The following is a 24,405-nucleotide window of genomic DNA, read 5'->3' as shown; positions in this document are numbered from 1 at the left end:
AGAAAACTTGCTGCGTGTAGTGGTTTGTTGTTTGTTTGTTTTTGCCCGGGGAGTTGGGGGTCGCCTTAGCCCAGCATGCAAGGGGGCAGAGTAATGAAGTCCCACTTATAGCTGAGGAGCTATTGGCAACTGATGGCTGATGGAGGACGGCGACTCAGCATGTTTTAAGGGATTCGGGTCCTGAGAGGGTATGCGCACTCTAGTAGGTAGCTCAACACCCATGGACCTGCAGGCGGTACTAAGTGGACTCAGTCAGTTCTTTTTTAGAATGAGCACACTGGGGGATAGAGAGATGGCTCAGTGGGTAAGATCAATGGCTGCTCTGGAAAAGAAACCCAGCTCAGTTCCCAGCACCCACATGGTGGCTTACAACCCTGGGAGGCTTGGACCCTCTTCTGGCCTCTGAAGATAACAGGCACGTACATCATGCATCATGCTCATAAACGTAAAGGCTCATAAACATATAATATAAATATGTCTTCTTAAATGGGCACATGAAGTTGGGATGGATGAACTGGAGGGGGATGAAGTGGGGGTGAGCTTGATTATATACGTATGAAATTCTTAGAATACAGAACATTAGAAAAGAGGAAACTTGCATCAGGATTCCTCAAGTAAAGAGCCAAATACTCAGGCTGCACTTACAAAACCCAAATCCATTACAAAGCACATTTAAAATTCAATGTTCTCCATGTAATGAAAGGTATGTGATATGTGGGCAGAAGAGGGAACCATGGTGGAGAGGAAGACACTTGTGAGAAAGGAGGAGAGGCCTGAGAGAAGGCACTGTGGGAAGGATGCAGAACACAGTATAAAGACACGTGTACAGATGCTGAAACGAGGCCCAGTACTGTGTATGCTAACTTATAAAAAGGAGAAACCTCCTGGACTAAAGGCTGGTTCAGAGCATGTGCAGCTCTTACAGAGGAACTAGCTTGGTTCCTAGTGTCCACTTCAGGGAGCTCACCAGTTGTGACAAGCAGCTCCAGGTGATCCAGTGCCCTCTTTTGGCCTCTGCAGGCATACACACACACACACACACACACACACACACACACACACTGATAAACCATAAGCTTTAAAGCCACCAGATGTTTTGGTAATCAATATTATTGATTGTCATTTTAATATTGTGTGATTACGCCAATCATCTTGTAAGGCTGTATAACTTAGGGCAGCTATTTTACAAATGAAAAGTGTCCGCTATTATAAAATCATGCATAACAAGTTTATAAAAATCAACTCCACTGAAAGTACAAAATTAGGTCAATGAGCTGCAACGGCCTTCAGAGGCGCCCACTTGTCAAGGGTCGAAATATCAAGGAAGAAGAGCCCCGTTCCTAAGATGCTGTTCACGTAATCTGCACTTGCCCCTCTGCGTAGTCCTTCATCCTGTTGAGTCACAGCAGCATGGTGCACTGGAAGTAGACAGATGGTTAAAGGTAAGATGATCTGCAAACATGGAAAGCAATGAGGAGACAGGACCTCCCAGCTGGGAAAATAAGTGAGCCACAGAGAGATCTCTAGAATTTTGCCCTAAAGCCCATGCTAAATGCAAAATGAGTTTTTAACATCATAACCCGCTCTCATTCCTAACTAAGCAAAGAACTGGCTGAGTTTTGGCCAGCTCAGAGCACCCATACTGTGCAGTGGGGAGAGGATGCTAATTGTCAGCGCTACTATCTAGAAAAGGCGCAGGACCAGGTGAAAGGACTTTTTAAGAAGCTCCTTGAAGTAGTAGCTATAAAGCCCCAGGCTTTAGGGCTGGCTTCTCCCAAGACTTGAGAGATGAAAGGGAAAAATCCGTTCTGCCTATGGCAAGGAAAGATGTTTGGTTTGCTATTGTCAGGGAAGGGGGGGGGGGGGGAAGCCAGGAAAGAGGGATCCATCAAATGCCTAAAAGCATAAAGAAGGGACACAAGCCCAAAGCTTTGAGTGGATTCTCTGGGTTGTTGGGAATGGAATGATATATTGGCATACAAAAGAAAGAGTAAGGGCTGTGGTGGGCTCAGCCGTGGGGGTTGCCTGGGCTTGGAAGGACTCCACGCATGTACATAGAAGTTTAGGATGAATTCTTCTGGGTGCCAGAGAGACAGGGAGTTCGTCACTGACAGCAGCGATCTGTTCTAAAATGCTGCAGGACTCGTGGGTTCTAAACCCCATGTCATGTCCTTCTCTTTCACGTGGTCACCACTTTAGCCCAGGGTCATCTACCCTTCCCCCTCCCCCTTACACTAACGTGTTTCTTCCCATCAGTCTAGTAGTGACTGTGCCCATAGTTAAAAAGCACCTCTGTAGCCCGATCCCGGGGACCCTGACTGCCCTTACCTTGCTGAATGACCTGGGAATATCAGTTTGTGAAATGATGGCACTGAGGGTGAAAAGGAACGCTTTTACCACACACACAGGATTATGTGACTCTTGGAGAATCCGTTGTTCATGCATTTCCTCTTTCTACTAACTGTTAGGACAAAATACTGTTGGCCGTTGTAAATGAAAGATCAGGATGTTTATTTATTATTATTGTATTAGCAATATTGTTTATTAATATATTTATACCATGTAATACATTGATATGGTAATTATTAGTATTATTTTATTAAGACCCATTTCTCCATTAAGAAATGTACAGCTCTTAATATACAGTGGTTTTCTAGTGTTAAATTCTCTCTTTTTTTTTAAGGCTAAGAAGAACTACAGTGTTAATTTTATACACAGGCATGTGCTTAGTTCCTTTCTATATGTGATTTTTCCTTTCTGTTCTTTATTTTTTTATTTTTTGACCCTTCTCTTCTGAGTGTTCTCTTATTTCTATATTTATTGGCCTCTCATGTTAAGTTTTTAGACAACCACAGATCAGTACAAAATGACCCCCATCTCTGAACCTTCCTAAAACCCTTAGCCTTGTACCAAGAAATAGATGTTTTTTAGTTGAATTAAAATTGTGTATCAAATTAAATATCTTAAATTATTCTTTGTTTTATGGAGTCTTGGCTATGCTGCAGAAAAAAAAAATGAAATAATCTTAGTAGTTTGATGCAATAAAGGCTGGTTGGTTTTTTTGTTTGTTTGTTTGTTTCTTGGTTTTTTTGTTTTGTATCTCAAAACAGAGTTGTCTATAGGATGGAGTAGGTGTATGGAGAACATTGTTTCTCTTCCTCATAGCTACCCAGGCTGTGGGAACTCCTGTTTCTGACAACAATACTCCTGTTTTAACTTTCTGTTCCCAACAGCCTACCGAGGTTGCCTACTTTCATCACATGACATCATCCAAGACCTATGAGCAATGGATTTTTTTCTCTGTTTTTTTATCAGGAAAAATTTGAGGGACTGTTCCGGACTTACGATGAGTGTGTGACGTTCCAGCTGTTTAAGAGTTTCCGACGGGTCCGGATAAATTTCAGCCACCCCAAATCTGCAGCCCGGGCCCGGATAGAGCTTCATGAGACCCAGTTCAGAGGGAAGAAGCTGAAACTCTACTTTGCACAGGTAATCCTTCACCTGTCTCTTTTGCAGAACCAGATTCAATTTCTAGCACCCATGTGGTGTAGAGGAATGTTAATTCAGAACATGGCTGCTCTGGCAAGAGATCACATTCAAAGACCTTCTAGGTCTCTGTGATCCAGCTGGAATACACAAAGAACTGAGTTCAAGGCCAGCGTGGTATAGAGCAAGTATCAGGTAAAGAAAAGCTTAGCTCCAGGTGTGGTGGTACATGCTTTTATTCACAAATGAAGGTCAAGTTAGTTGGTAGAAAGAAGCACCAGCCAGGTGTGGCAAATCCCAGCACTTGGGAGGCAGAGGCAGGTGGATCACTGTGAGTTTGAGGCCAGCCTGGTCTACAAAGCGAGTCCAGGACAGCCAAGGCTAACACAGACAGACCCTGTCTCAAAAAACAAAAAAAAACAAAAAACAAAAACCAAAACAAAACAAAAATGAATGAAAGAAAAAAAGAAAGAAGCACCCATGTTTGAAAATGATGTCTAATTGAGTGGCAGAAAAGGTGACAGATCAGAGAAGACTGATAGAATGGGATACGCCCAATTCTCACGAGAAGAGAGAGGAAAGGGAAGCCACCTAAGAGGCAGTTTTACAGAGAGAGGAGGCAGTTTTACGAGGACAATAACAGAGAGATGGGTTGCAGAGAAAGAACTCAGGTGAAGAAGGAATGTGCCAGAAAACGAGAAGAAGCCAGAAGATTAGAGCAGATTGTTGAGTTAGTCTGAAGCCAAGCAGAGCAATTCTGGCCAAGAGATAAGCCAAATTAAATAAATCATCTGGGTGAAGAGATTGAGCCAGAACAGCTGAACTGAACCAACCAGCTATGAGCTCAGAAATAACAAGTAAGGGTGAGCTTATTAAGCAATAAATCTCAGAGGCTGAAAACATTCTAGGCCTACGTTAGATTGTATGGGGAGGCCAAGCTTCCAGGACTAGGCCTAGGTCAGCAGAAGAAGGCAGTAAGCCTCCCAGATAACAATCAAGCCAGGAAAATTAAAGTTACTTTTTTTTTTTGAGACAGGTTTCCTCTGTATAGCCTGGGCTGTCCTAGACTCACTTTGTAGACCAGGCTGGCCTTGAACTCACAGCGATCCGCCTGCCTCTGCCTCCCGAGTGCTGGGATTAAAGGCGTGCACCACCACCGCCCGGTTTAAAGTTACTTTTACAATGTGGTGCATGTTTATAAATGTGGGCACCACATTCATGCACATGAAATAAAATTTAGAAATCTAAAAAACAGCCATTGTTAATTTTAAAATAAATGAATTAAATTAAAATGTAACTGGGGACCTGGAGAGCTGTTCATCAGTTAAGAGGACTGGCTGCTCTTCAGAGGACTAGAGTTTGATTCCTAGCACCCATATGGTGTCTCATAACTGTCTCTAACTCCAATTCCAGGGGAGCCAATGCCCTCTTCTGGCCTCCACAGGTACTGCACACACATGAATTGGTGTGCAGTTATAATGAGTTAATTTAGTGGTTGTGTAAGACCTGCACAAGATAAGCCAGGCAACATTCCAGCACGGAGGGAAAAGGGAGACCATGAGCCCCTGCCTCCAGCTGAGGGGCTTTTTGACAGTTTATGGCTGCTAAAAAGGGGGGAGGGGGAGTCAGTTTCCTTGGGGGTGTGGCCTCTGGTAGCTTGACCATGTTTCAGTGGATGGTCCCCTGCCCATATTTATATGGACAGTACAAATTGGACTCAGTGGATATAAAAACATAAAGAACATGAGCTCAGGAGGGCATAGGAGTAGAAGCAAATATGATCAAAACACATTTATCTATGTATGAGATTCTTAGAGTTAAAAAAATTTTTAAACAAGGAAAGAGATAGACATCTATCTGAGTCCCAGATAAAACAGTATCTGTGTCTTAGGACAGAGGCTCGAGGAGCTGCCAAGCTTTGCTCTAACCAGGACATCACAGAACCCCACTGGGACTCAGAATCCTCTTCTATAAGAGGGGAATGATGACATCATCAACCCATATGGCTGTCACGTCACGATGATGACATGGAAGGCTGTGTGCAGCAGTGGCTAGACTTTGGTAAAGGCACAGTAAGTTCCATCTAGGAGCTGCAATAGAGATGATCTCGCCACAGTGGCTCCTAGTCTTCCTGACAGGGGTTATGACTAAAATCTAAATGATAGGCTTAGTGGCCTGCTAAACTCATTCACAACAAAGAGTTACAAATCCATGAAAATTAATTTTATGCTTCGCAAAACCAAATGCTCACTATTTTGAACAGGGATGGGGCATCCTTGGGGATCTTCACGGGGCCCACAACACTACGCAGTCAGTGTCTATTCTCCATCAAGGCTTCATCCATCACTAGGTAACAGTCACCTCTCAAGTGGCCTGTGGCACAGTGGAAAGATCCCAGGCTTTAGCCACAGACACCTGATAAAATTCTACATCTCTTACAAATTCATGTAGCTAGGACACTCAGATCATCATTGATTAAAACTTGCATCAGGACCAGTTGTGACGGTGTATACCTGTAATACCAGAACTCTAGATCCTGGGGAAGGAGACCGTATATTCAAGGCCAGCCTGAGCTACACAGTGAGACCCTGTCTCAAAATCAAAAGACTGAGTGTATGTGTGTGTGTGTGTGTGCATGCAGTATCTATAATATATTGCATAAAAAGATAGATAGACAGATACATACATACATACATACATACATACATACATACATACAAACATATGTAGGTTCGGTTGCATTAAAAGATAACATTGTTACCATGTGACTTAGTAATAATCTTCTAGGTACTGAAAATATGGAACGTGAACAAATACTTAGGCATCAATGTTCACAGCACTGTTGACGATAGGTGAGAACAGCCTAAAGTTCTTCAACAGATAAAGGGATAAAGAGACTGTGGTATGTCCACACAAAGGATTATTATTCAGCTGTAAAAGACATATTGACCAAATAATGAGCCTTTACAGTGTGATAGGAAGCTACACAAAAAAACCTCACCTGTTCTATGGTTCCACAGAAAATAGGTAAGTCCTCAGAAATAGACACAGTTGGACAGCTATCGGGGGTGGTTGTGGGAGACACAGTTGTAGTCTTTATTTAAAGAGTGCATAGTTAGACTTGGGGCAGTGGGAAGGGTTGGGGCAGTGGGGAGGGTTGGGGCAGTGGGAAGGGTTGGGGCAGTGGGAAGGGTTGGGGCAGTAAGGAGGGTTGGGGCAGTGGGGAGGGTTGGGGCAGTGGGGAGGGTTGGGGCAGTGGGAAGGGTTGGGGCAGTGGGGAAGGTTGGGGCAGTAAGGAGGGTTGGGGCAGTGGGGAGGGTTGGGGCAGTGGTTCTCAACCTTCCTACTTCTGTGACCCTTTAACACAATCTCTCATGCTGTGCTGACTCCCAACCCCAAATCGTCTTTGTCGACACCTCATAACTGTAATTTTGCTACTGCTATAAACTGTAATGCAAACATTTGCGTTTTCTGATGGTCTTAGGCGGCCCTCTGGTTTGCTGGCCATCTAGGGGAACTTTATTGATGAACTCAAGGAAAAAAACAAAACAACAAAACCCAGGGGCCATGACACCTGAGGAAGGACATCAGAAGCTCTCCTCTAGCTTCCACACATTTACACTCCCGTGTGCACACACACAGCGCTGGGGGCGGGGCTCAGAACCTCAGCCCTCTAGGGGACCCTGGTGCTCATTCAAAGAACAAAGCTGGAAACTGCCGCTCTAAGGACTGAATCAGACAGTGAGTGCAATGTGTGCAGAAGGGAGCGATTGCTACTGCGGTCTGGCCGTCAGTGGAGCCCTGCATGGCTGAAAGCAGGGAAAAAAACATGTCTCATTGTTCTGTATTTGAAAGGTCCAGACCCCCGAGACGGATGGAGACAAACTGCACTTGGCACCGCCACAGCCTGCCAAACAGTTCCTCATCTCGCCCCCTTCGTCTCCTCCGGTTGGCTGGAAGCCCATCACCGATGCCACCCCAGTCCTCAACTACGACCTCCTTTATGCTGTGGCCAAACTAGGACCAGGTAAGATCCTGCCCCTTCTTAAAACTAAGCAACCCAGTCAGCAACCTAGAACTGCCAGGTGAAGGTAACAAGCTTGAACGCATAGGTTCCCGGCACACCTGCATTTCTAATGGATTCCTTGCTCCCGGTGGACAGTGGGAGGGAGGGATGACACATGAGAGCGCAGTGCCCAGCTCTGCGCCTTCTGAAGAGCATTGCAGGCGCCTCTTACGCGTTCTGAGCTATACAGAGAAAGGTGTTGTCTCAGCTGGCAAGAGGCTACCTTGCTGCCTTACCGGTTTTATTACCGCTGCGGATATTACTATGTACGCTGGGATCCTCTGATGTGTGACATCCTCCTTATCAAAAGGAAGGCTTCCAAGGACCACAGGAAGTCAGGGCAGCCTCTCTCCATTGATACATTGCGGGTTATTTGTCCATTCCAGGCACAGACATTTTCTGCCACATTTCACTTTCGCACTCTCCTGTGGAGGGATGTGTGGGTTGTTTCCAGGTTTTCTGCATGACAATCAAAGCTACTATTTAGCATTCTTGTACATAGCTCTTTATGCACGTGTCTGGTGTTAGTTCAGAGTTTATACCCAGCAGTGATACCATCTCCAATTCCTTTGTGTTCCAAATTACTTTTTTTTTGTCTTCCGCAATGCAAGGAAATGATTGGAACAGAAGTGGCTAAAATCAGCACTGTGGAGAGAGAAAGGATGACTAGTGGCCCTTAAGTCAGCCCTTTGTGCTGGCAGTTCCTCTAGGGTGACCGGGGAATTATAAAATACAACCCCAAATGCCTGAATCCCCCCTAAGAGAGGTAGCGTTCTGAAATCTCCCCTGGTGCTAATCTACGGTGAGTTTAAGAGCCACCGGCCCCTAAATGCTGAATTTACAATACAGTCTACTTTGTTACACAGTCAGGGACATGTTTGAGCCAGAGTCACCCATCCCAGAAACTGATTCTTATATGTGTCATATTTTGTCAACCATGGGAGTTAGAGTGAGCAATGATCCAGGTGTGTCAGTGATTGAAAGATTCCAGGTATGTGGGGCTTCTGTGTTAAAACCAGGCAAGTCCTAAGAATAAATGGTCACCCTGCTGTGTTTGGTGAAGATGGATATGATTAATAAGCACTCTCTGGGAGAGAATAGTTGCCTGTTGAGCGTGGGGCCTGCCCTTGGCTTCTAGGGCCTTAGAAATGGGCATGGTTTCATGCTCAGAAAGCCACTGTGAGGAGCATAGGTGTGCAGGGTGGCCTGGAGAACAAGGTGATGGCATTTATGAGTGCCTAGTTCGCTTACTGGAGTCCTGACTCTACATGGTCTCCGTTCAGGCAGGGCTATGGCTGTGGAGCGCAGTAGCATGGTGACATGTACAAATTCAAGTCTTCCCAAGTCAAACCTTGGAAATCCATTGCCCATCGCAGAAGCAGGGACCCTCTCCAGCCAAGGGGACTCTGTGGGTGCCAGCTTGACTCTGCTATGCCCAGCCACATGTGTGAACATGTTGGATAACTGTTCTGAATATCAGCAAATAGAACTTCCTGTAGAATCACCAGGCTGCTGGCTGCCTGGCTGCATTCTACTGGACTGGAGCCTGGGGCCCCAGGGTAAGAACAGAAATTGCTGAGAACACAGCCAAGTAGTTCCAAGGCTGTGCTCATCATCCTTCACTGCAAGTGTGAGTGTGTGCGTGTGTTTGTCGTGTGTTTGTATGTGTGTGTATGTGTGTGTGTGGTGAGTGAGTGTGTGAGTATGTGTGTAAGTGTGAATGTATATGTGAGTGAGCATATGTGAGTGTGTGGTGAGTGTGTGTGAGTATGTGTATGAGTGTGCGACTGTGTTTGTGTAGTGAGTCTGAGTATGTATGTGTGTAAGTGAGTATGTGTGTGAGTGTGTAAGTGTGAGTGAGTGTGTGTGAGTGAGTGTGTGTATGAGTGAGTGTGTGAGTAAGTGAGCATGTATGAGTGTGAGTATGTGTGTGTGTTTGAGTGTGTTTGTGTGGTGAATGTGAGTATGTGAGTGAGCATGTGTGAGTGTGTGTGAGTGTGTGATAAGTGTATGTGTGAGTGAGTGTATATATGAGTATTAAGTGTGTTTGTATGGTGAGTGTGAGTGTGTAAGTATGTGTGTGAATGAGTGAGTGTGTGAGTGAGCATGTGTGAATGTGTATGAGTGAATGTGAGTATGTGTGAGTAAGCATGTGTGAGTATGAGTGTGTGTGGTGAGTGTCAGTGTGTGAGTGTATGTGTGAGTGTGTAGTGAGTTAAGTGTGAATGAGTGTGTGTGTGAGTGAGTGTGTATATGAGTGAGGTGTGTGTTGGAGTGAGTGAGTAGGGGGCACGTAGGCAGACTCTGGTTTCTTTCTTTAGGCATCATCTACCTTTTCTGCTGTTGGTTTCGTTTGTTTGTTTTGGCTGAGTCAGGATCTCACTTGGCCTGAAACTCACCAAGTAATTAAGCTGTCTAGCCAAAGAGTCTTGGGAACCCAGCTGTCTCTCCCTCCCCAGCACTGGGATTACAAGTGTGCACCACCATGCCCATACGAGCTCCAGACTGTAGGTACCGCTGTTACATGGCAAATACTTTACCAGCTCAGCCATATTCCAGCTTTGTCTTTGCTCTTTCCCAAAGGGGCTCCTTCGTATAAAATGTGCTGAGATCACAGCTCAACTGGCACTTGGAGCTGGTAATCCAAAAAAATTCTAGTCATTTTTTTAAAATAAAAAATATAAACTTTCATTTGGGGTCAGTGATAAGGAGAGGAGATGACGGCCAGCCTCAGTGACCCTCACTGACTAGAAGTCACTGTCAGGGACAAGAGTGGCCTAAGAGACAAAGAGAAGGGACACACAGAGAAGAGAGTAAGTCCTAGAAGGGAGAACCTGCAGGACCTGCAGCAAAGGATGCAGGGCGGAAATGACGCCAGACATCCAGAAAAGGAGGGCGGTTCTTGTGAGAGCTGAGCACAAGTGATTGACAGCGTTCAAATGCAGGCTAACCTATCACGGTCACCTTCCTGCCTCACATAAATGTACCTTGTACCATTTTGCAAGTGCCCTGGAGCTGTTGCCATCCCCATGACACAGACTAGGGGACTGAGCTGTGAGAAGACAGATGGGTTTTCCCAGTGTAATGCAGCCTGGCATCTGGCTCTTCTGATTCCAGGTGGTGAAGCTCCGCCCCTTGGCCAGACGGTCTGTTATGGAGTATGGCCAGCTTTAGGCCTGTTCTGCGTGGGCACTGGGTAACTTCTGTTCTAACCCTGAGTTGGTGGGGATCTTGAACACCATTCCAGCCTTTCAGAAAGCCTGGCTCTTTGTGTAGAGTGCACAAAGATGGACCCAGTCACTGCCGTGTTCAATAAATACCAAGGTCACCGACATCTAGGGTTTCCTCCTTGGCAAGGACAACTCATATTTCGTCCTTGAAACGTCTGCCACCTGGGTGGATTTTGGGGGTGGGGGTGTTATTATTATCTGCCTCTCTTGCTAGCAGTTTGAGGCTGTTTCTCTTTGCTTCCATATCCCATGTGGATAACGACTTGTATCCGATAATGGGGCTGAAAATATACCATCTTAGAGGCCATCATTTTCACTTGTCTGTTGCTGAAAGAGAACACCCAGAATTTGATCATTTATAGAAAGAGATTTGTTTTGGGTAGTACTTCTGGAAGCTAGGAACCCCAGGGACATACCGTCAGCATCTGGTCATTTATATGTCACCAAAGGGCACGAGGCAGCCAGGTGTAGAAATGCACACCTTTATTTCTAGGGATTGGGAGGCTTATATTTATTCAGGTCTATATAGTGTGACCTTGTCTCTACTCCCCACCCACAGATGGGTTTCTCTATGTAACCATGGCTGTTCTGGACTCGCCTCCCTGAGTGCTGGGATTAAAGGTGTATAACAGCCAGCTGAGACTCTGTCTTTAAAACAAAAACAAACCCACAGAAGATTTAAGTTTGGGCCGTGCTCTGTAACAGCCCACTCTTCTGGTATTTAATCTAAGTCTCAGGAAAATGAGACTGGCATTAATCCATTCATTGGTGTGCAGACTTCGTGACCCAAATGCCTTCAAAGCTGCTGCATTGATGAAGTGGGGAATGCAATGTACAAACTTCTGGTGGGCTCTCAAGCTACGGCAGAGGCTATTTCAGGCACAATGAGCATGGATTAAGACTACACACTCTGAGGACTGGTGAGATGGCTCAGAGTTAAGAGCACTGACTGCTTCTCTGGAGGTTGTGAGTTCAATTCCCAACAAGCACATGGTGGCTCACAACCACCTATAATGTGATCTGATGCCCTCTTCTGACCTGCAGGTGTACATGCAGACAGAACATTGTATACATAATAATAAATAAATCTTAAAAGAATACTACACACTCTGAATTCTCCCTTACCTGCATGCCTATCTTACCCCCACCCCCAACAACCATGCCACAGCAAAGTAAAAAGATTTGTTTTCCTTATGGCACTTTACACACACACACACACACACACACACACACACACACACACACACAACACAAAATGCTCCCTTCTCCTTGTGGGCATTTTCTGTTGTTTAACTTTGGCTCTTCCCTGCTTTTAAGAAGGAATGTGTATGCTTCACTCACATTGGCATTCTCAGCTCCTGCTAGCACCTGGCACACGGTAGATATTCAATAAACATTGGATGGCTGAATACATCAATGAAAGGATGTCTCAGATGGCAGCCTGCTTAGGGATGGTGTCTTCAGCAGGCAACCGTTGCTTTCTGTGGCTTCAGCCAGACTGAGTCAGACAGCAGTTAATTAATGTTAGCAATAACAAAAGGACTTCCAGCATTGCCGGTAAAAAACCGATTTCATAGCGTTAATTTCTTTAATCCTTTGCCGGAACCATTTCAGTGACAAATTATAACTCATTTCATGTTAAAGGAGAACTACCAGTTTTTTGAATATAATATTTATTCTTCATTGTTTGAGACTCTCGCACAAAGGATTTTGATCATAGTCGCCCCTACTCCTCCCCACAACTCTTCCCGGATCCGCCCTGCCCCTCCCCCACCCATTCCCAACTTTGTGTCCTTTTTTAAAAGATAACCCTCAAGTTTAATGTTGTGCTGTTTGTATTCTTATGGGTATGAGGCCATCTTCTGCAACATAGCCTACCTGCCAGGGCCCACACCCTTAAAGAAAGCAGACTTAACCTCCCCCAAAAGCCACTCCTTATTGGAGTCAAGTGTTCCTGAGCCCCTTCCTGTCCATGCTAGAAAGTCTTGAACTTTCAGGGCCCGGGGAGGCAGCTCCAGCTCCTGAGTTCATGAGGGCAAAGGTCATATCATATCCAGAAGACACCTGCGTCCTGTCCCTCCCACCTCTACCTCTTACAGTCTTTCCACTTCCTCTTTCCCAATAATCCCCGACTCTCGGAAAGGTGGATGTGGATAAAGGTCCCTGGTAGCTGAGCGCCCCACCGGCATTATTTTCTGCACTGTAATCCATTGTGCGTTTCTACATTACCCACTATCCACTGCACATACTCCAGGATTTTTTTCCCCCAAGAGGGAGGTACATCCCTAGCTTTACTGAAATGGCCATTTGGGACCTGCAGCACAAAATTTGCTCCCTTCTGTTCCGTTCATGGGGTGAAACCAAGGCTTCCTGCACTTCGTTTAACCCTTATCCAGAAGCTTCTGACCCGGTTATGAGCTACCATTGTTTGTTTCATGATGTCTGCGACTCCTAATTTGAGAAGCAATACACGGTTCTATTCTTTCTGTAATGTAACAGAGAAAGAAAGAGAAAAGAAAATCCTCACCAGCAAAACAAACAAACAAACAAACAACACCGTATCCACAGCAGTGGGCAGAAATGGCAAATAGAGTGCCACCCAATGAAAGACCGATCTGAGCAGATGTGAAGTGCTAAGCCTTTGTTTGGCTCTCTGGAGGGCGCGGAAGGTCACGCTGGCTGCCTCTGAGAAAGCCCCAGGGAGATATGGAAACATTGTCTATTCTTTTCTCCGCTCCTGCTATTTTTAGCTCTGCTTGGCGAGATCAATTTTAGTTAACTGCAGAGGAGAGTTTTAAACGGTACTTGAGTTTCAAGTTGCCCACGTCTGCTTTATTTAGATTACCCTCCTCCTGCCCCACCCCCAACTCTACTCTATCAAAACATGTCATAGTAAAGAAGCGTTGCTGCCGTCCCTGCTCAGGACAGTTTCCCTCAAGTGGAAAATATCTCTCACTAATTAATGTAACTCACAAGGACGACCATATCTATTCCCAGCTCTGAGTCAGAGGTAAGGAAATTCTTTTTCTAATATAAGTGAGCACCTATATTTTGGGAGTATGACACGGACAGTGTACAGATTCACTTCATGCCCCCAAGATGGCTATGCACTGAAAACAAGCCTGAATTATACGTGCTACAGCCAGTGTGTACTTTCTCAGCATGGTCTCCAATTACAGCTCCCCTGTCCAGAGCACGCAGAGCTCTGATCGTCCAACAGGTGTTCAAGGGCTTTGGGGTCCTCTGCAAGATGTTTCCCAGAAGGGGCACACCTGGGAAAGAGCCCCTCCTCAACACAGTCCTCAGGTGCCTCTTCTAAGATCCTGCTGAGCAGCGACATAGAGTCCCCCTGTCCCCTTGTCATATTTCATCTGCTCTTCCTCCCTCCCTCCATCTTTGTACCATGAATTCAGACCCTCGGTCTCTCAATGCATTCTGTGGCCCTGGGTCCTACAGGTCTCAGGGGGGCGCAGAAGATAAATGGCTACCATGATGCCTCGTGAAGGAGAAACCTCTGGAAGAGGTGAATGTGGTCAATCTAGGAATTCTTCCTCTCACAGCTCCTCCCCTCTCTTAATCTCCTTCAATGTGTTCAGAAGCAGGACAGGGAGGGAAGATGCTAGCAATCCAAGTGAGTGATGTTTTCCTATCATGAGCTAATATTACATCTACCCCGACACCACTCGGAGCTCTCACTTATGTAAAGGAGGAAATACATGACAGTGATGATGGTGCCGTGGTACCCAGCCTGAATTGGAGCACACTGCTCTCCTCAAAGGTTGACCGACGTTAATTATAAACTTGCGCAAACACCAAGGAATCGGAGAAAAACCTTTTCAGACAACTGGGGTTCTTTGTAATGCCTCATTCACTCCAGTCCTTCTTGCCATCCTTAAGGGTAAGTTCTGTCTCGGCTCTTGTGCCATCTTGTGAACTGGGCCAGCGAGATGCCTCAGCAGGTACGGTCCTTGCTGCCAAGCCTGATGGCCGGAGTTCAATCCCCAGGCCCCTCGTGGTAGAAGGAGAAAACTGACCTCTGAAAGTTGTCCTCTGACTGCCACACACTTCGTGGTACAGGCATGCACATCCACCACACAGCCACATAAAATAAACAAATGTTTATAAAAAGCATTTTAAATCTTATGAGTAGGCAGCTACTACATAGCTGTGGTTTTAAGTGTTCAGTGCCCTATGCCCTTAGCCCTCTGTGCCTGCTCTTTTCTAGCTGTAATGAATGCATATCCACCATGAAGCTGGACTCTCTTCTTGCTTCGGGATATGACTAACACTCAAGGCGTGAGTTTGAATCTAGATTGCATCTTCTACTTGCTGTATGGCCTGAAGCAGGTTTCTTACCCTCATACCCCACTAGTCATGATGAAGCCCACATCACAGAGGTGTATAATAAGTATTTGCTTTTATGCAATGTTCTTACACACTTAGCCCTGTGCCTGGAATTTAGTATGTGCTCTATAGCCCAATTATTGCTGAGTTTAAGGAGCATGCCAGGCAGACACCTGCTCTAAACAGTGTTTAGATAGAACAGTAGTCAAACTGCAGAGGAACTTTCATTAGTGAGCCTGTTACCACAGACAGAAATACTGGAAAGGGGCCCATGTCCCAGGTGTGGAAATAAACACAGGATTAACATGATGCTTTAGTCATGACCTGAAGGGAGTCGGCACTGAGCAGAGAGGAACCTCAGCTGCTCTCAAAAGGAAAGGAGAGGCAAGATCTTAACAGTTATCTGGCATGGGCTAAATACATCTCCTTCTCTTCCTCCTCCTCCCCATCATCATCACCATCATCGTCATCGTCGTCATCATCTTTCCTAAAGATTTCAGGCACTTAAGCTCTTGCAGATACTGAGAGGGTACCAGGGTGGGCTAGAGGACATGTGCCATTCTTTAACCAAGAACAAGCTAAGGGCCCAGGAGTTTCTTTGCCTTCTACCCAACTACAGTGGTTCCCAGCTACCTCAGGTGCATACTAGACTTTACACAGGTGACTATTAGCAGCTCCATAGCTCTGTAAATCAACCCTGTCTTTATTGAGCATTAGCTAGTGTACATTCATCTGTCCATCAGTCTACATCATGACTTCAGGAATGTGGGACACAAAATATCACTAGAGGGGCTAGAGAGGTGGCTCAGTGGACAACGGCCCTTGCTCTGCAAGCATGGAAATCCGAGTTCCAATCTCCAGTTCCCATATAAAATGCCAGACATAGGTAGGCGTACCTGGAACTGGGTCAGTACCAGGAGGTAGAGACAGACAGATCCTGAGAGCTTGCTGGCTGGCTAACTTAACTGAAACTGATCATCTGGTTCTGTGAGAGACCCTTTCTCAAGGCAACAACATTGAGAGTGATGAAGAAATACATACATGCACACATGTGTGTGTGCTCCCGTACATGCGCCCCCCACACATACACATGCACACATGTGCAAATATCATTCGAGTGAGATAATTGTGGATAACACGAAAGACAGCACATTTGAGTATTGGAGTTGAATAGTTCAGACTATGTCATGAAACCTCCAAAGTCTCAGTAAAGTAGCAGCTTGCAGTTTTCTGTCTCTTAGGCATAGAGGTATGGATATGCGTTGAAAGAGAGGAGGAAGGAGAGATATTTACCAATGACAATTCAGAAAATGGAAAGCACTGACTTGGGGTGAGGGGTGAGTCTGTCTTCTGGACCAGGCTCCCTTGTGCCCAGCTACACACTGAGCTGTGGGGGCAACACCTGTCTTTCAGGTCTTAGGGTTCTTCATGACCCACTGAGTCAAAGTCTTTGCAATTGTTTTGGTGCTTGGTTATTTAAATGCTGTGTGATTCATGCATCCTATAGGAAACTGAGGTTATTTGAGCAGCACTGACCACAGTGACGTTCTCCCAAGTAATTACTATCATGCATCTTGGGAGAGCTTTATATCGTCGACATGAACTGTACTTTGCTGTGACCTAGGAACACGGGCGCTAACCATTTTACACTGATAATGCTCCGAAACATTATACAGCTTCCTCTGAGTCACGTTATTAGTGTGTGATAAGGCAGTGTGTGATAAGGCAGTGTCTCCATCTGTCGTTTTAAGATTAGTTCCTGTGGTGAAGAAAGCAACAGGAAGTGCTCCAGGTAGCTGGAAGTGGGTCCAGGGTGACATCTTTGCCTAGCAGATGTTAGAAGGAACACATGTGGAAATGCTTCAGAGTCACGTTGAGGAAAGCCTGAGACTCATCAAGTGTGGTGGTTGATGGGAAAGGCATCCAGGGATGCCTGGCTCTAAGGATTTTCACACAGAAGCCCGGAGGAGTGATAGAAAGGCCCCTGGGGGGAAACGAGGAAGGAAGGAAGCATAGATGAGCAAAGCCGTCTGCAACCCATGTTAGATATGTTAGTATGGAAAAGAGTGGGTGCTAACAGATGTCAGTCAAGCAGAGCCAGGCTCTCCTGGAAGTATGCTCCTCCTATAAGGGGGCCAGTGTGCAGGAGCAAGAATCTTCCAGAACAGTACAAAGCATCTAACACTGTCGGACTGCCATGTTTGGAAAGGTCCTGGGACAGGGGTTTTATCTACTCCCCATCAGGACACATGCTAAGGACTGGTCCCCCTTGGGACACATGCTAAGGACTGGTCCCCCTCAGGACACGTGCTAAGGACTGGTCCCCCTCAGGACACGTGTTAAAGACTGGTCCCCATCAGGACATGTGTTAAAGACTGGTCCCCATCAGGACATGTGTTAAGGACTGGTCCCTATCAGGACATGCGCTAAGGACTGGTCCCCCTTAGGACACATGGAAAGGACTGGTCCCGAATGCCGTGGTGTCTCAGAAGGGTTTCATCTTCCCCTCATCAAACAGGTTTTTATTTTTTCCTTCCTAAGTATTAAAATCTCAACAGTCTTGACTGATTTAATGTCTGCTTCATCTCCTGGTCTTGCAAGAACTCTGCAAGAAGCCAGTGTTTCCAAACTCTGTCACCTCAGTGGTCAGCATAGAGAAGGTGCAGGAGGGGCTCGGTCACTGCCTGTAGTCACAGCTGGCACTATGGTGGTTTCCTGTGTCAACTAGACCCTGGGGGCCCGGCTCATTGCTGACAGGAGGCTTCTTGCCTGCGCAACAGTCTCTCCTTCATACCACAGAACCTGGGACATTGTCACTAACCTGACTCCACCCACTCAAAAAGAAAGAGGACAGGACTTTGGCATCTATTTTGGACAGCAGCCAAGCCTCGGTCAGTGTCGGAGGCTTGAACAAGCGTTTGACTCTTGCCCACACTAGACAGTTTTCATGTGTCTCAGCAGAGGTCAAGGGAAAAACCCTGACTGGTGCATTTTTTATGGCGTTTGGCCCTGGCCTCCTTTCTGTACACAGGCAATGGATAGGACAGTGTAATGTGGACAAAGGAACAAGCAGGTGACAGATGAGTATTTTCTTTATTCCATCAAAGACACTGGTCTGAATGTCCTGTCCTTGCTGCACTGTGGAAAGACTGTCCCCACCCTGGGTGGATACGGCTTGACACAAGCTCTTTGTTCCCAACTAAGCCCAGTCATTCCCTTCGCGTGGTGACAGCATTGACGTCAACCCTCATGGTGGAAGAATTAACTGAAGCCCGAGGGGAAAGAGAAGCCAAAAAAAGAAAAATCCAATCCAGTGAGGCAAGGGCCATGTCTTTTGATTTTGTAGACACTCAGCAGATGTTAAGCTTTGCGGGATTTTGATAGTAACAAAGTTTCCCAAAATAGCACAGCGAGATGTCAGCCTTAAAACGGGACCACAGCCAGAAAGCATCCCTTACTACTGAGCAGGATGACTTGATTATCATAACTGAAGGTGCTTTGCACCCCAGAGGCAGAGGCCGCACCAGAGGGGGCCCCACTGCTACTCTGGACCATTCTGGACCAGTGATGTGAATATGGTGCAAGGAGGGGTGCCAAGGAAAAGAGAAGACTTCGGAAAAGCTAGCTCTGCTCAGTGTGTTTCAGGGCAGTTAAGAAGGGGTCGGGGAGGAGGCGGGGGGGGGGGGGGGCAGAGAGGGAAGGAGAGGGAGGGGGAATAGGGTAGGGCATGAACAGAGAGAAGGAAAGGGAGGGTGGGAGGGAAGGGGAAGAGGGAGGAAAGGAAAAAGGAAAAGAATAGCCAGGCATGCTAGAGTATGCTAGAAATACCAGCACTTCAGAGACTGGCACAGAAGGAGCACATACATGTTCAAGGCCAGCCTGGGTTACATAGTGAGTTCCAGGCCAGCCTGGGTTACAAAATGCAATCTTGTCTCCAACAAGGATCACGCTCTTGCCGAGAGACAGGGTGCATGTTCCTGCTCGCCTGCGTTCACCCGCATCGTCCTTCACATTCACACTGTTATGGTCAATCTCTTCTGTGGCCACACACACGCACATGCGCGTGCGCATACACACACACACACACACACATGCACACGCATGCACACATGCACGCTGCATCTCTGCACTCACAACGAGCAGAGAAGTGCACAGGGCCACAGTGGTTCTTAGTGATCCCTCATTATAGGCTTTGTCCGCAGTATGACAACCCAAAAGAAATCCTTTCTGCTAAAAAGACTGCCATCTCCATCCAAGGCTCAGGGATCACTTCCTCCCGTGTCTCTTGAAGAGTACCAGGAGGCACATGGGGCTTTGGGACACCACACACACACACACACACACACACACACACACACACACACACACACACACATTCCACTGTGTCAGAGTCGGCAGGGTTTCTGCCCCCTGCTGGTGTTTGTTTGCGAGCACTTCCAGTAAGTTAGCCAAGAGCCAGTGCTAAGAGATGCCACCAACCTGCACTTCCAGTTCACTCAGGTAATTAATTTTATTCCTTTTCAAGTCTCTGATGGGATTGAAGATCAGATAGTTTAGTTTTACAATTAACCTTAGTTATTTAGGGGTTAAAGATGTTTTTAGGTCTAGATGGATGTTTTTAAGTTGATAGAGATGAGATATGATAGATATTGATTTACATTCAGAATTTTAGACTCACCAAGATAGAAAAGATGTTTTCTTCAAGATTGCCAAATGCAAATATCCAAAACATTATGAATGTAACATATATATATATATAAAATTACTGATTGTTTTGTGGTGGTTCTTCTTGTTGTATGTAGCTTATTTTATATATGTGCAATAATATAAATGTATACATAAAATATAATCTATATTTTTTAAAAGATGCCACCAAGCTGCCCTGAACCGTCTCCTGCACCTCTTAGGTAAAGTTACTTCTAAGAGGGTCCTCCCTGTTAGCAGCACCCAAACAGCCTCTTCTACCTTAGAGCTTTGATATATTTTTTTAAACATTGAGACAGAATACCATCATGGTGATAAACCCCACTCAATCCAATTCATTTGACACAACATTAAACGGGCCACAGCAACATGCCCACCGTGACTTCAAAGGGTGTTACTCTCTTGCTAGGCTGATGCTTGCTCTCAATTCCAGCTCACCACGGAGCACAAATGCAAACAGGGGCAGTGCGCTGACTGGTCCACATTGGCTTACTTGGACGGGGGGATGTACTACTGGACACAGTCCTAGCTCCCTGTAACTTCAGCACATCTGACTCACAGCATCTCCATGCACTGCAGAGCAACAGCTCCGCCTGCTTCTATCCCTTTTGCTCCCACAGCACTCAGCAGCAGCAGTGCTCTGCTTCCCCCACCCCCACCCCCCACCCCCCCCAGCTATTCATTATTCACTGTCATGACTCAGCAGGGTTCCTACTGGATGCAGTGGGATGCTGATGGAGAGTGTCTGATAAAGAGTTTCCTGACTTGGTTGGAGAGACAGTGCAGTGAATAAAATACTGGCCTAACAAATGGGAGGGCCTGAGTTCAAATCCCTAGAGCCCACGGAGACATTTGTGTATGTCAGTGGTTCCTATGCCAAGATGGAAGCTAAAAACAGTAGGATACCAAACAGTCATGGCTCAGCCAGGCTAGTGCACTAGCAGCAAATAAGAGGCCCTCTCAAACAAGGAACTATAAAAGGACTACACCCAAGGCTGTCCAGTGGCCTCCACACCTGCATCTACAGGAACAAGCAAACCCGCATGCGCATGCAAATACACATACATACAACTTTAAAAATAATAAAAACCTTTTTTGACTGAACAAAAAGCAGAGTGTGGCTACATTAGTTTGCTAGGCTGTATAATAAAGCATCACGGGGTGAATAGACTTTACAACAATACTTGTTGGCATTCTTTCTAGAGGCTCCAAGATCAAGGTGTGTCCAGGGCCCCGCTCTCTCTGAGGGTCTTAGGGACAGGCCTGCTCTTGGCTCTTTGCCAGCTTCTAGCCATTCCATTCCCTGGCTTTGGACAACATGGACCCATTCTCCACATTCCATTCTCTCCGTGTGAGTTTCTGCGTGTGTACCCAAACTTGTCCTTTTTCATAAGGCTTTGGACATAATGACCGCATCTTAGCAGGATCATCTTAAAGACCCTATTTCCAAATGCAGTCACATTGACAGGAGGTTAGGACCTCAATACCTTTCAGGAGACAGTTCAAAAAATAACTGTTGCCTGAGTAGTCTGGCCATCCTTCCCAGCATCACTTGGAAGAGCTTTGGTACCTGCTACATCATCAGGGGTTCTCACTTTCAGTGTCAGCATCCAAAATTTAAGTCTATGCCTTGCAAGTTCTCTGCTCCGCTACTGTTGCATACCAGTGCATGCACCGTGGCACAAATGACTGTCACCTGTCAGGGGGACTGACGTAGCTGCTCTGGTCATCAAGTAGTGGTTCTCGCTGTACAGACCTAGGACAGAAGGTTCCTGGACAGGGTGGTTTCCAGGTTGTGGTTCTGAAAGGAGGGCAGGATTTAGGGAACTCTCACAAGAGGTGTGTTGGCTCTGTTTCTTAACAATTAAACTTTACTATACAACCCAACTATCTTACACAAGAGGGAAAAAAAGGTTAAAGGGAAACAAGAGTGAACCTTCCGGTATCCGTTCCATGGGACAGGTCCCTAGGTGTCTCTGGCCTGCATGCTGGTCTGGCCTGTTCGCTGATCCTTTTCCCGAACCACGTGCACTGGAGCTCGGTCCGAGCCTGCTACCTCTTGTCCTCGCTGCCTGTCTGTCTCTCACATGCAAGGGCTGGTCTCTTCCCATCGAGGGTCGATTAGAAACACAATAATCCCGATGGAGTCTCCCAGTCCCCCTTCCTGAATTCCAGGCCCAGGATGGCTCCACCCAGTCTATCTCAAGGTTAATCTCAGGGAGTATCCATGGTGCGTCCAAGGGCAAAGCCCGCCAAGGCTTCTTTCACCTGTGACAAAGCTTACAATCCTTCCCACAGAGGTGAGATGATGCCAAGTAATCACAGCAAGTGGGCTGTGTGGAAGAACATAGTCATCATGATTAGAAGGTATCAGGTACTTTGCTCCAACAGAGCACAAAGGGAATGGGTGAGCTCATGGCCAAAGACTGGTGAGTGATGACGGAATCTGCTGGACTAGTTCAAGGACATCTGGACTTGGTCTACTGAGACTTGGAGATCCAGTGACCAAGATGCAATCGGGAAGATGCTATTTTAGAAGTCCTTTTCTGTTGAGTCATGAAGGATGGGCAGTAAGGGGTGAGGTTTTGGGGGGACGATGGGGATCCTACAAGCTGTAGACTCACCTCCTCTCCTCTTGATCCTGTAATCTGGAGATCTTGTTGCTTCTACTGGCCTCTGTAAATGATCTTTATTTGCCTGACTGTGACTTTCATCTTGGTGGCTTAGTGCCTCCCTCTGCTAACCTAGGTTTAGTCCTAGAAGCTTCTAACCTCCATAAATCTAATCTAGGCCTAGATCTTTACAGCTTCTGAGACTTACTACTCACCCTTTCTAGTTCTTTCTGAACTCACACTGGTTGGTTTAACTCAACTGTTCTGGTTCAAACTTCTCTCAAAGTTAACTGATTCAAACTGGCTTCTCCTGGCTTCTGACTGAATTGTTCTGCTTGGCCTCAAACTAACTCTAGCAATCTGTTCTAATCTTCTGGCTCCTTCTCATTCTCTGGCTTATTTTGTCTTCACCCATGTATAGCTTGTTCTCTCTTCAACCTGTCTCTGTAAAATGCTCCTGGTAAAACTGTCTCCTCTCTCTCTGCTGCTGCTGTCTCTTAAGTCACCTCTCTCTGCTCTGTTCTCATAAGAGTTAGGCATATACTATTCTGTCAAAACTTTCTCTGGTTTGTCACTCTGTCTCTCAAATAGACACCACTTTCAAGCATGGGTGCTTCCCTCTAAAAAACTAACTTTACTTTTATTGTTTAAGATTAAAGGTGTGTTCTAAGGACTTGTGTGTATTCCACCCAGAGGGATTAAAGATGTGTGCTAAGAGTAGCCATGTTGCTGCATTAAAATCTCTCTCCAGATCTATGCTGTTAAGGCGCAAATATCATTTGACTACACTGTGTAGCCAGCAATGGGGATACACGAGAAATACCTACCAAGATGAAACAGAGACAGACAGGTGCCTGGGAGTGACTTGAGTGTGAAACAAGAACTAGAAAGATGCCTCCGTTGCTAAAGTGGCTTTGAGTGATTGATAAGCGTGAGACCTCAAGTTCAGCCCTCAGAACCCACAGGCAAAAGGCTAGTCATTTAAAAACAATGTACGGCAGGGAGGGGCTAGAGCTTGCTAGTCAACTAAAGTAGCCTACATAGTGAACTTCAGGCCAGTGAGAGACGCCATTTCAACACAGCCACAACAAAAAAAGAAACAACAAAAGGTAGGTGTGCCTGAGGGGCCACACCTAAGTCTATCCTCTAGGCTATAAGTGCTCGTGCACACACTCACATCTGTACAACCTATGTAGCCCCAACGCCACACACACAGGATGAAAGACTCTTGGACCACTGCAGACTCTGGACAAGCAGTAATCCATTCTTATTGGTTGTGGGAATTTTATATCTGGAGGAGAATTTACAGACTGGCTTAGCCAAAAAGCGTTTGACTCTAGATTACTCCGCCATTAGCATCAAGACCAGGGATCATGCAGTAACAGGTGTGGGGAACTGGATGTGAGAGCTCCCTGTCCCTATGACAAAACACCCGTCCTAATCAGTCAGTGATGCTGGCTTTGGCTTCCGGTTTCAGAGCTTCCGGTTTATGCTCACTTGGCCCTGTGGAGCACAATTCCTAAGGAGAGAGGCGTGATAGAGAAGGCCCACTCACCTCAATAGCGGTCCGAAAGCAAAAAGAAGGAGGCAGGAGAGGGCAGGGGTCCCATCCTCTCCTTCAGGAGTGTGTCCTCAATGGCCCAACTTCCTTCTGTGAGACTCCAACTCCTGAATGTTCTCCCATTTCCAAGGGCACAGCCGAATGAGTGTGGAGGAATGTCTTGAGTGGATGTAACAACTGTCAATTAAGCGCGTTTAGCCAATCAGCTGGGCAGAAGAACAGGAAGTGGAAGGCGGGACTTCCTGGAGAGGGGGCGGAGCCAAGATTGACAGTTGAAGGGAAGAAGACGGTTGACAGTTGACAAGCAAAGGGGAAAGAAGCATCCCGAGGATGAGATTGGCAAGTGCTTGGAATATATGTATGCTGTGAGGCTTAGAGTAGTTTGTTTTAATTTCTGAGTAG

The 24,405-nt window shown here is 46.2% G+C and overlaps 1 protein-coding gene and 1 long non-coding RNA gene across 3 annotated transcripts in view; one reads left to right on the top strand and one right to left on the bottom strand.

Annotated features, from left to right (window-relative positions):
• Window positions 1-24,405, top strand: part of RCAN2 (regulator of calcineurin 2) — a 220,640-nt gene that overhangs the window by 192,355 nt on the left and 3,880 nt on the right. For both annotated transcript variants that reach the window (XM_084752276.1, XM_084752275.1), the window contains 2 exons: window positions 3,316-3,489; window positions 7,342-7,513. In XM_084752276.1, coding sequence (XP_084608402.1) covers window positions 3,316-3,489; window positions 7,342-7,513 — 346 coding nt within the window. The remainder of the gene's footprint in view (window positions 1-3,315; window positions 3,490-7,341; window positions 7,514-24,405) is intronic.
• LOC311580611 lies at window positions 1,108-24,336 on the bottom strand. Its single transcript, XR_014773529.1, has 2 exons — window positions 23,998-24,336; window positions 1,108-1,418 (listed from the first exon to the last, which is right to left on the bottom strand). It is a non-coding gene; the product is annotated as an uncharacterized lncRNA (long non-coding RNA).

The sequence above is a fragment of the Acomys minous genome (genome assembly GCF_964271855.1).
Source record: "Acomys minous genome assembly, chromosome: 13".
NCBI lineage: Eukaryota > Metazoa > Chordata > Mammalia > Rodentia > Muridae > Acomys > Acomys minous.
Note: the sequence above shows the minus strand (reverse complement) of the source record. Positions and strands in the feature narration are given on the sequence as shown.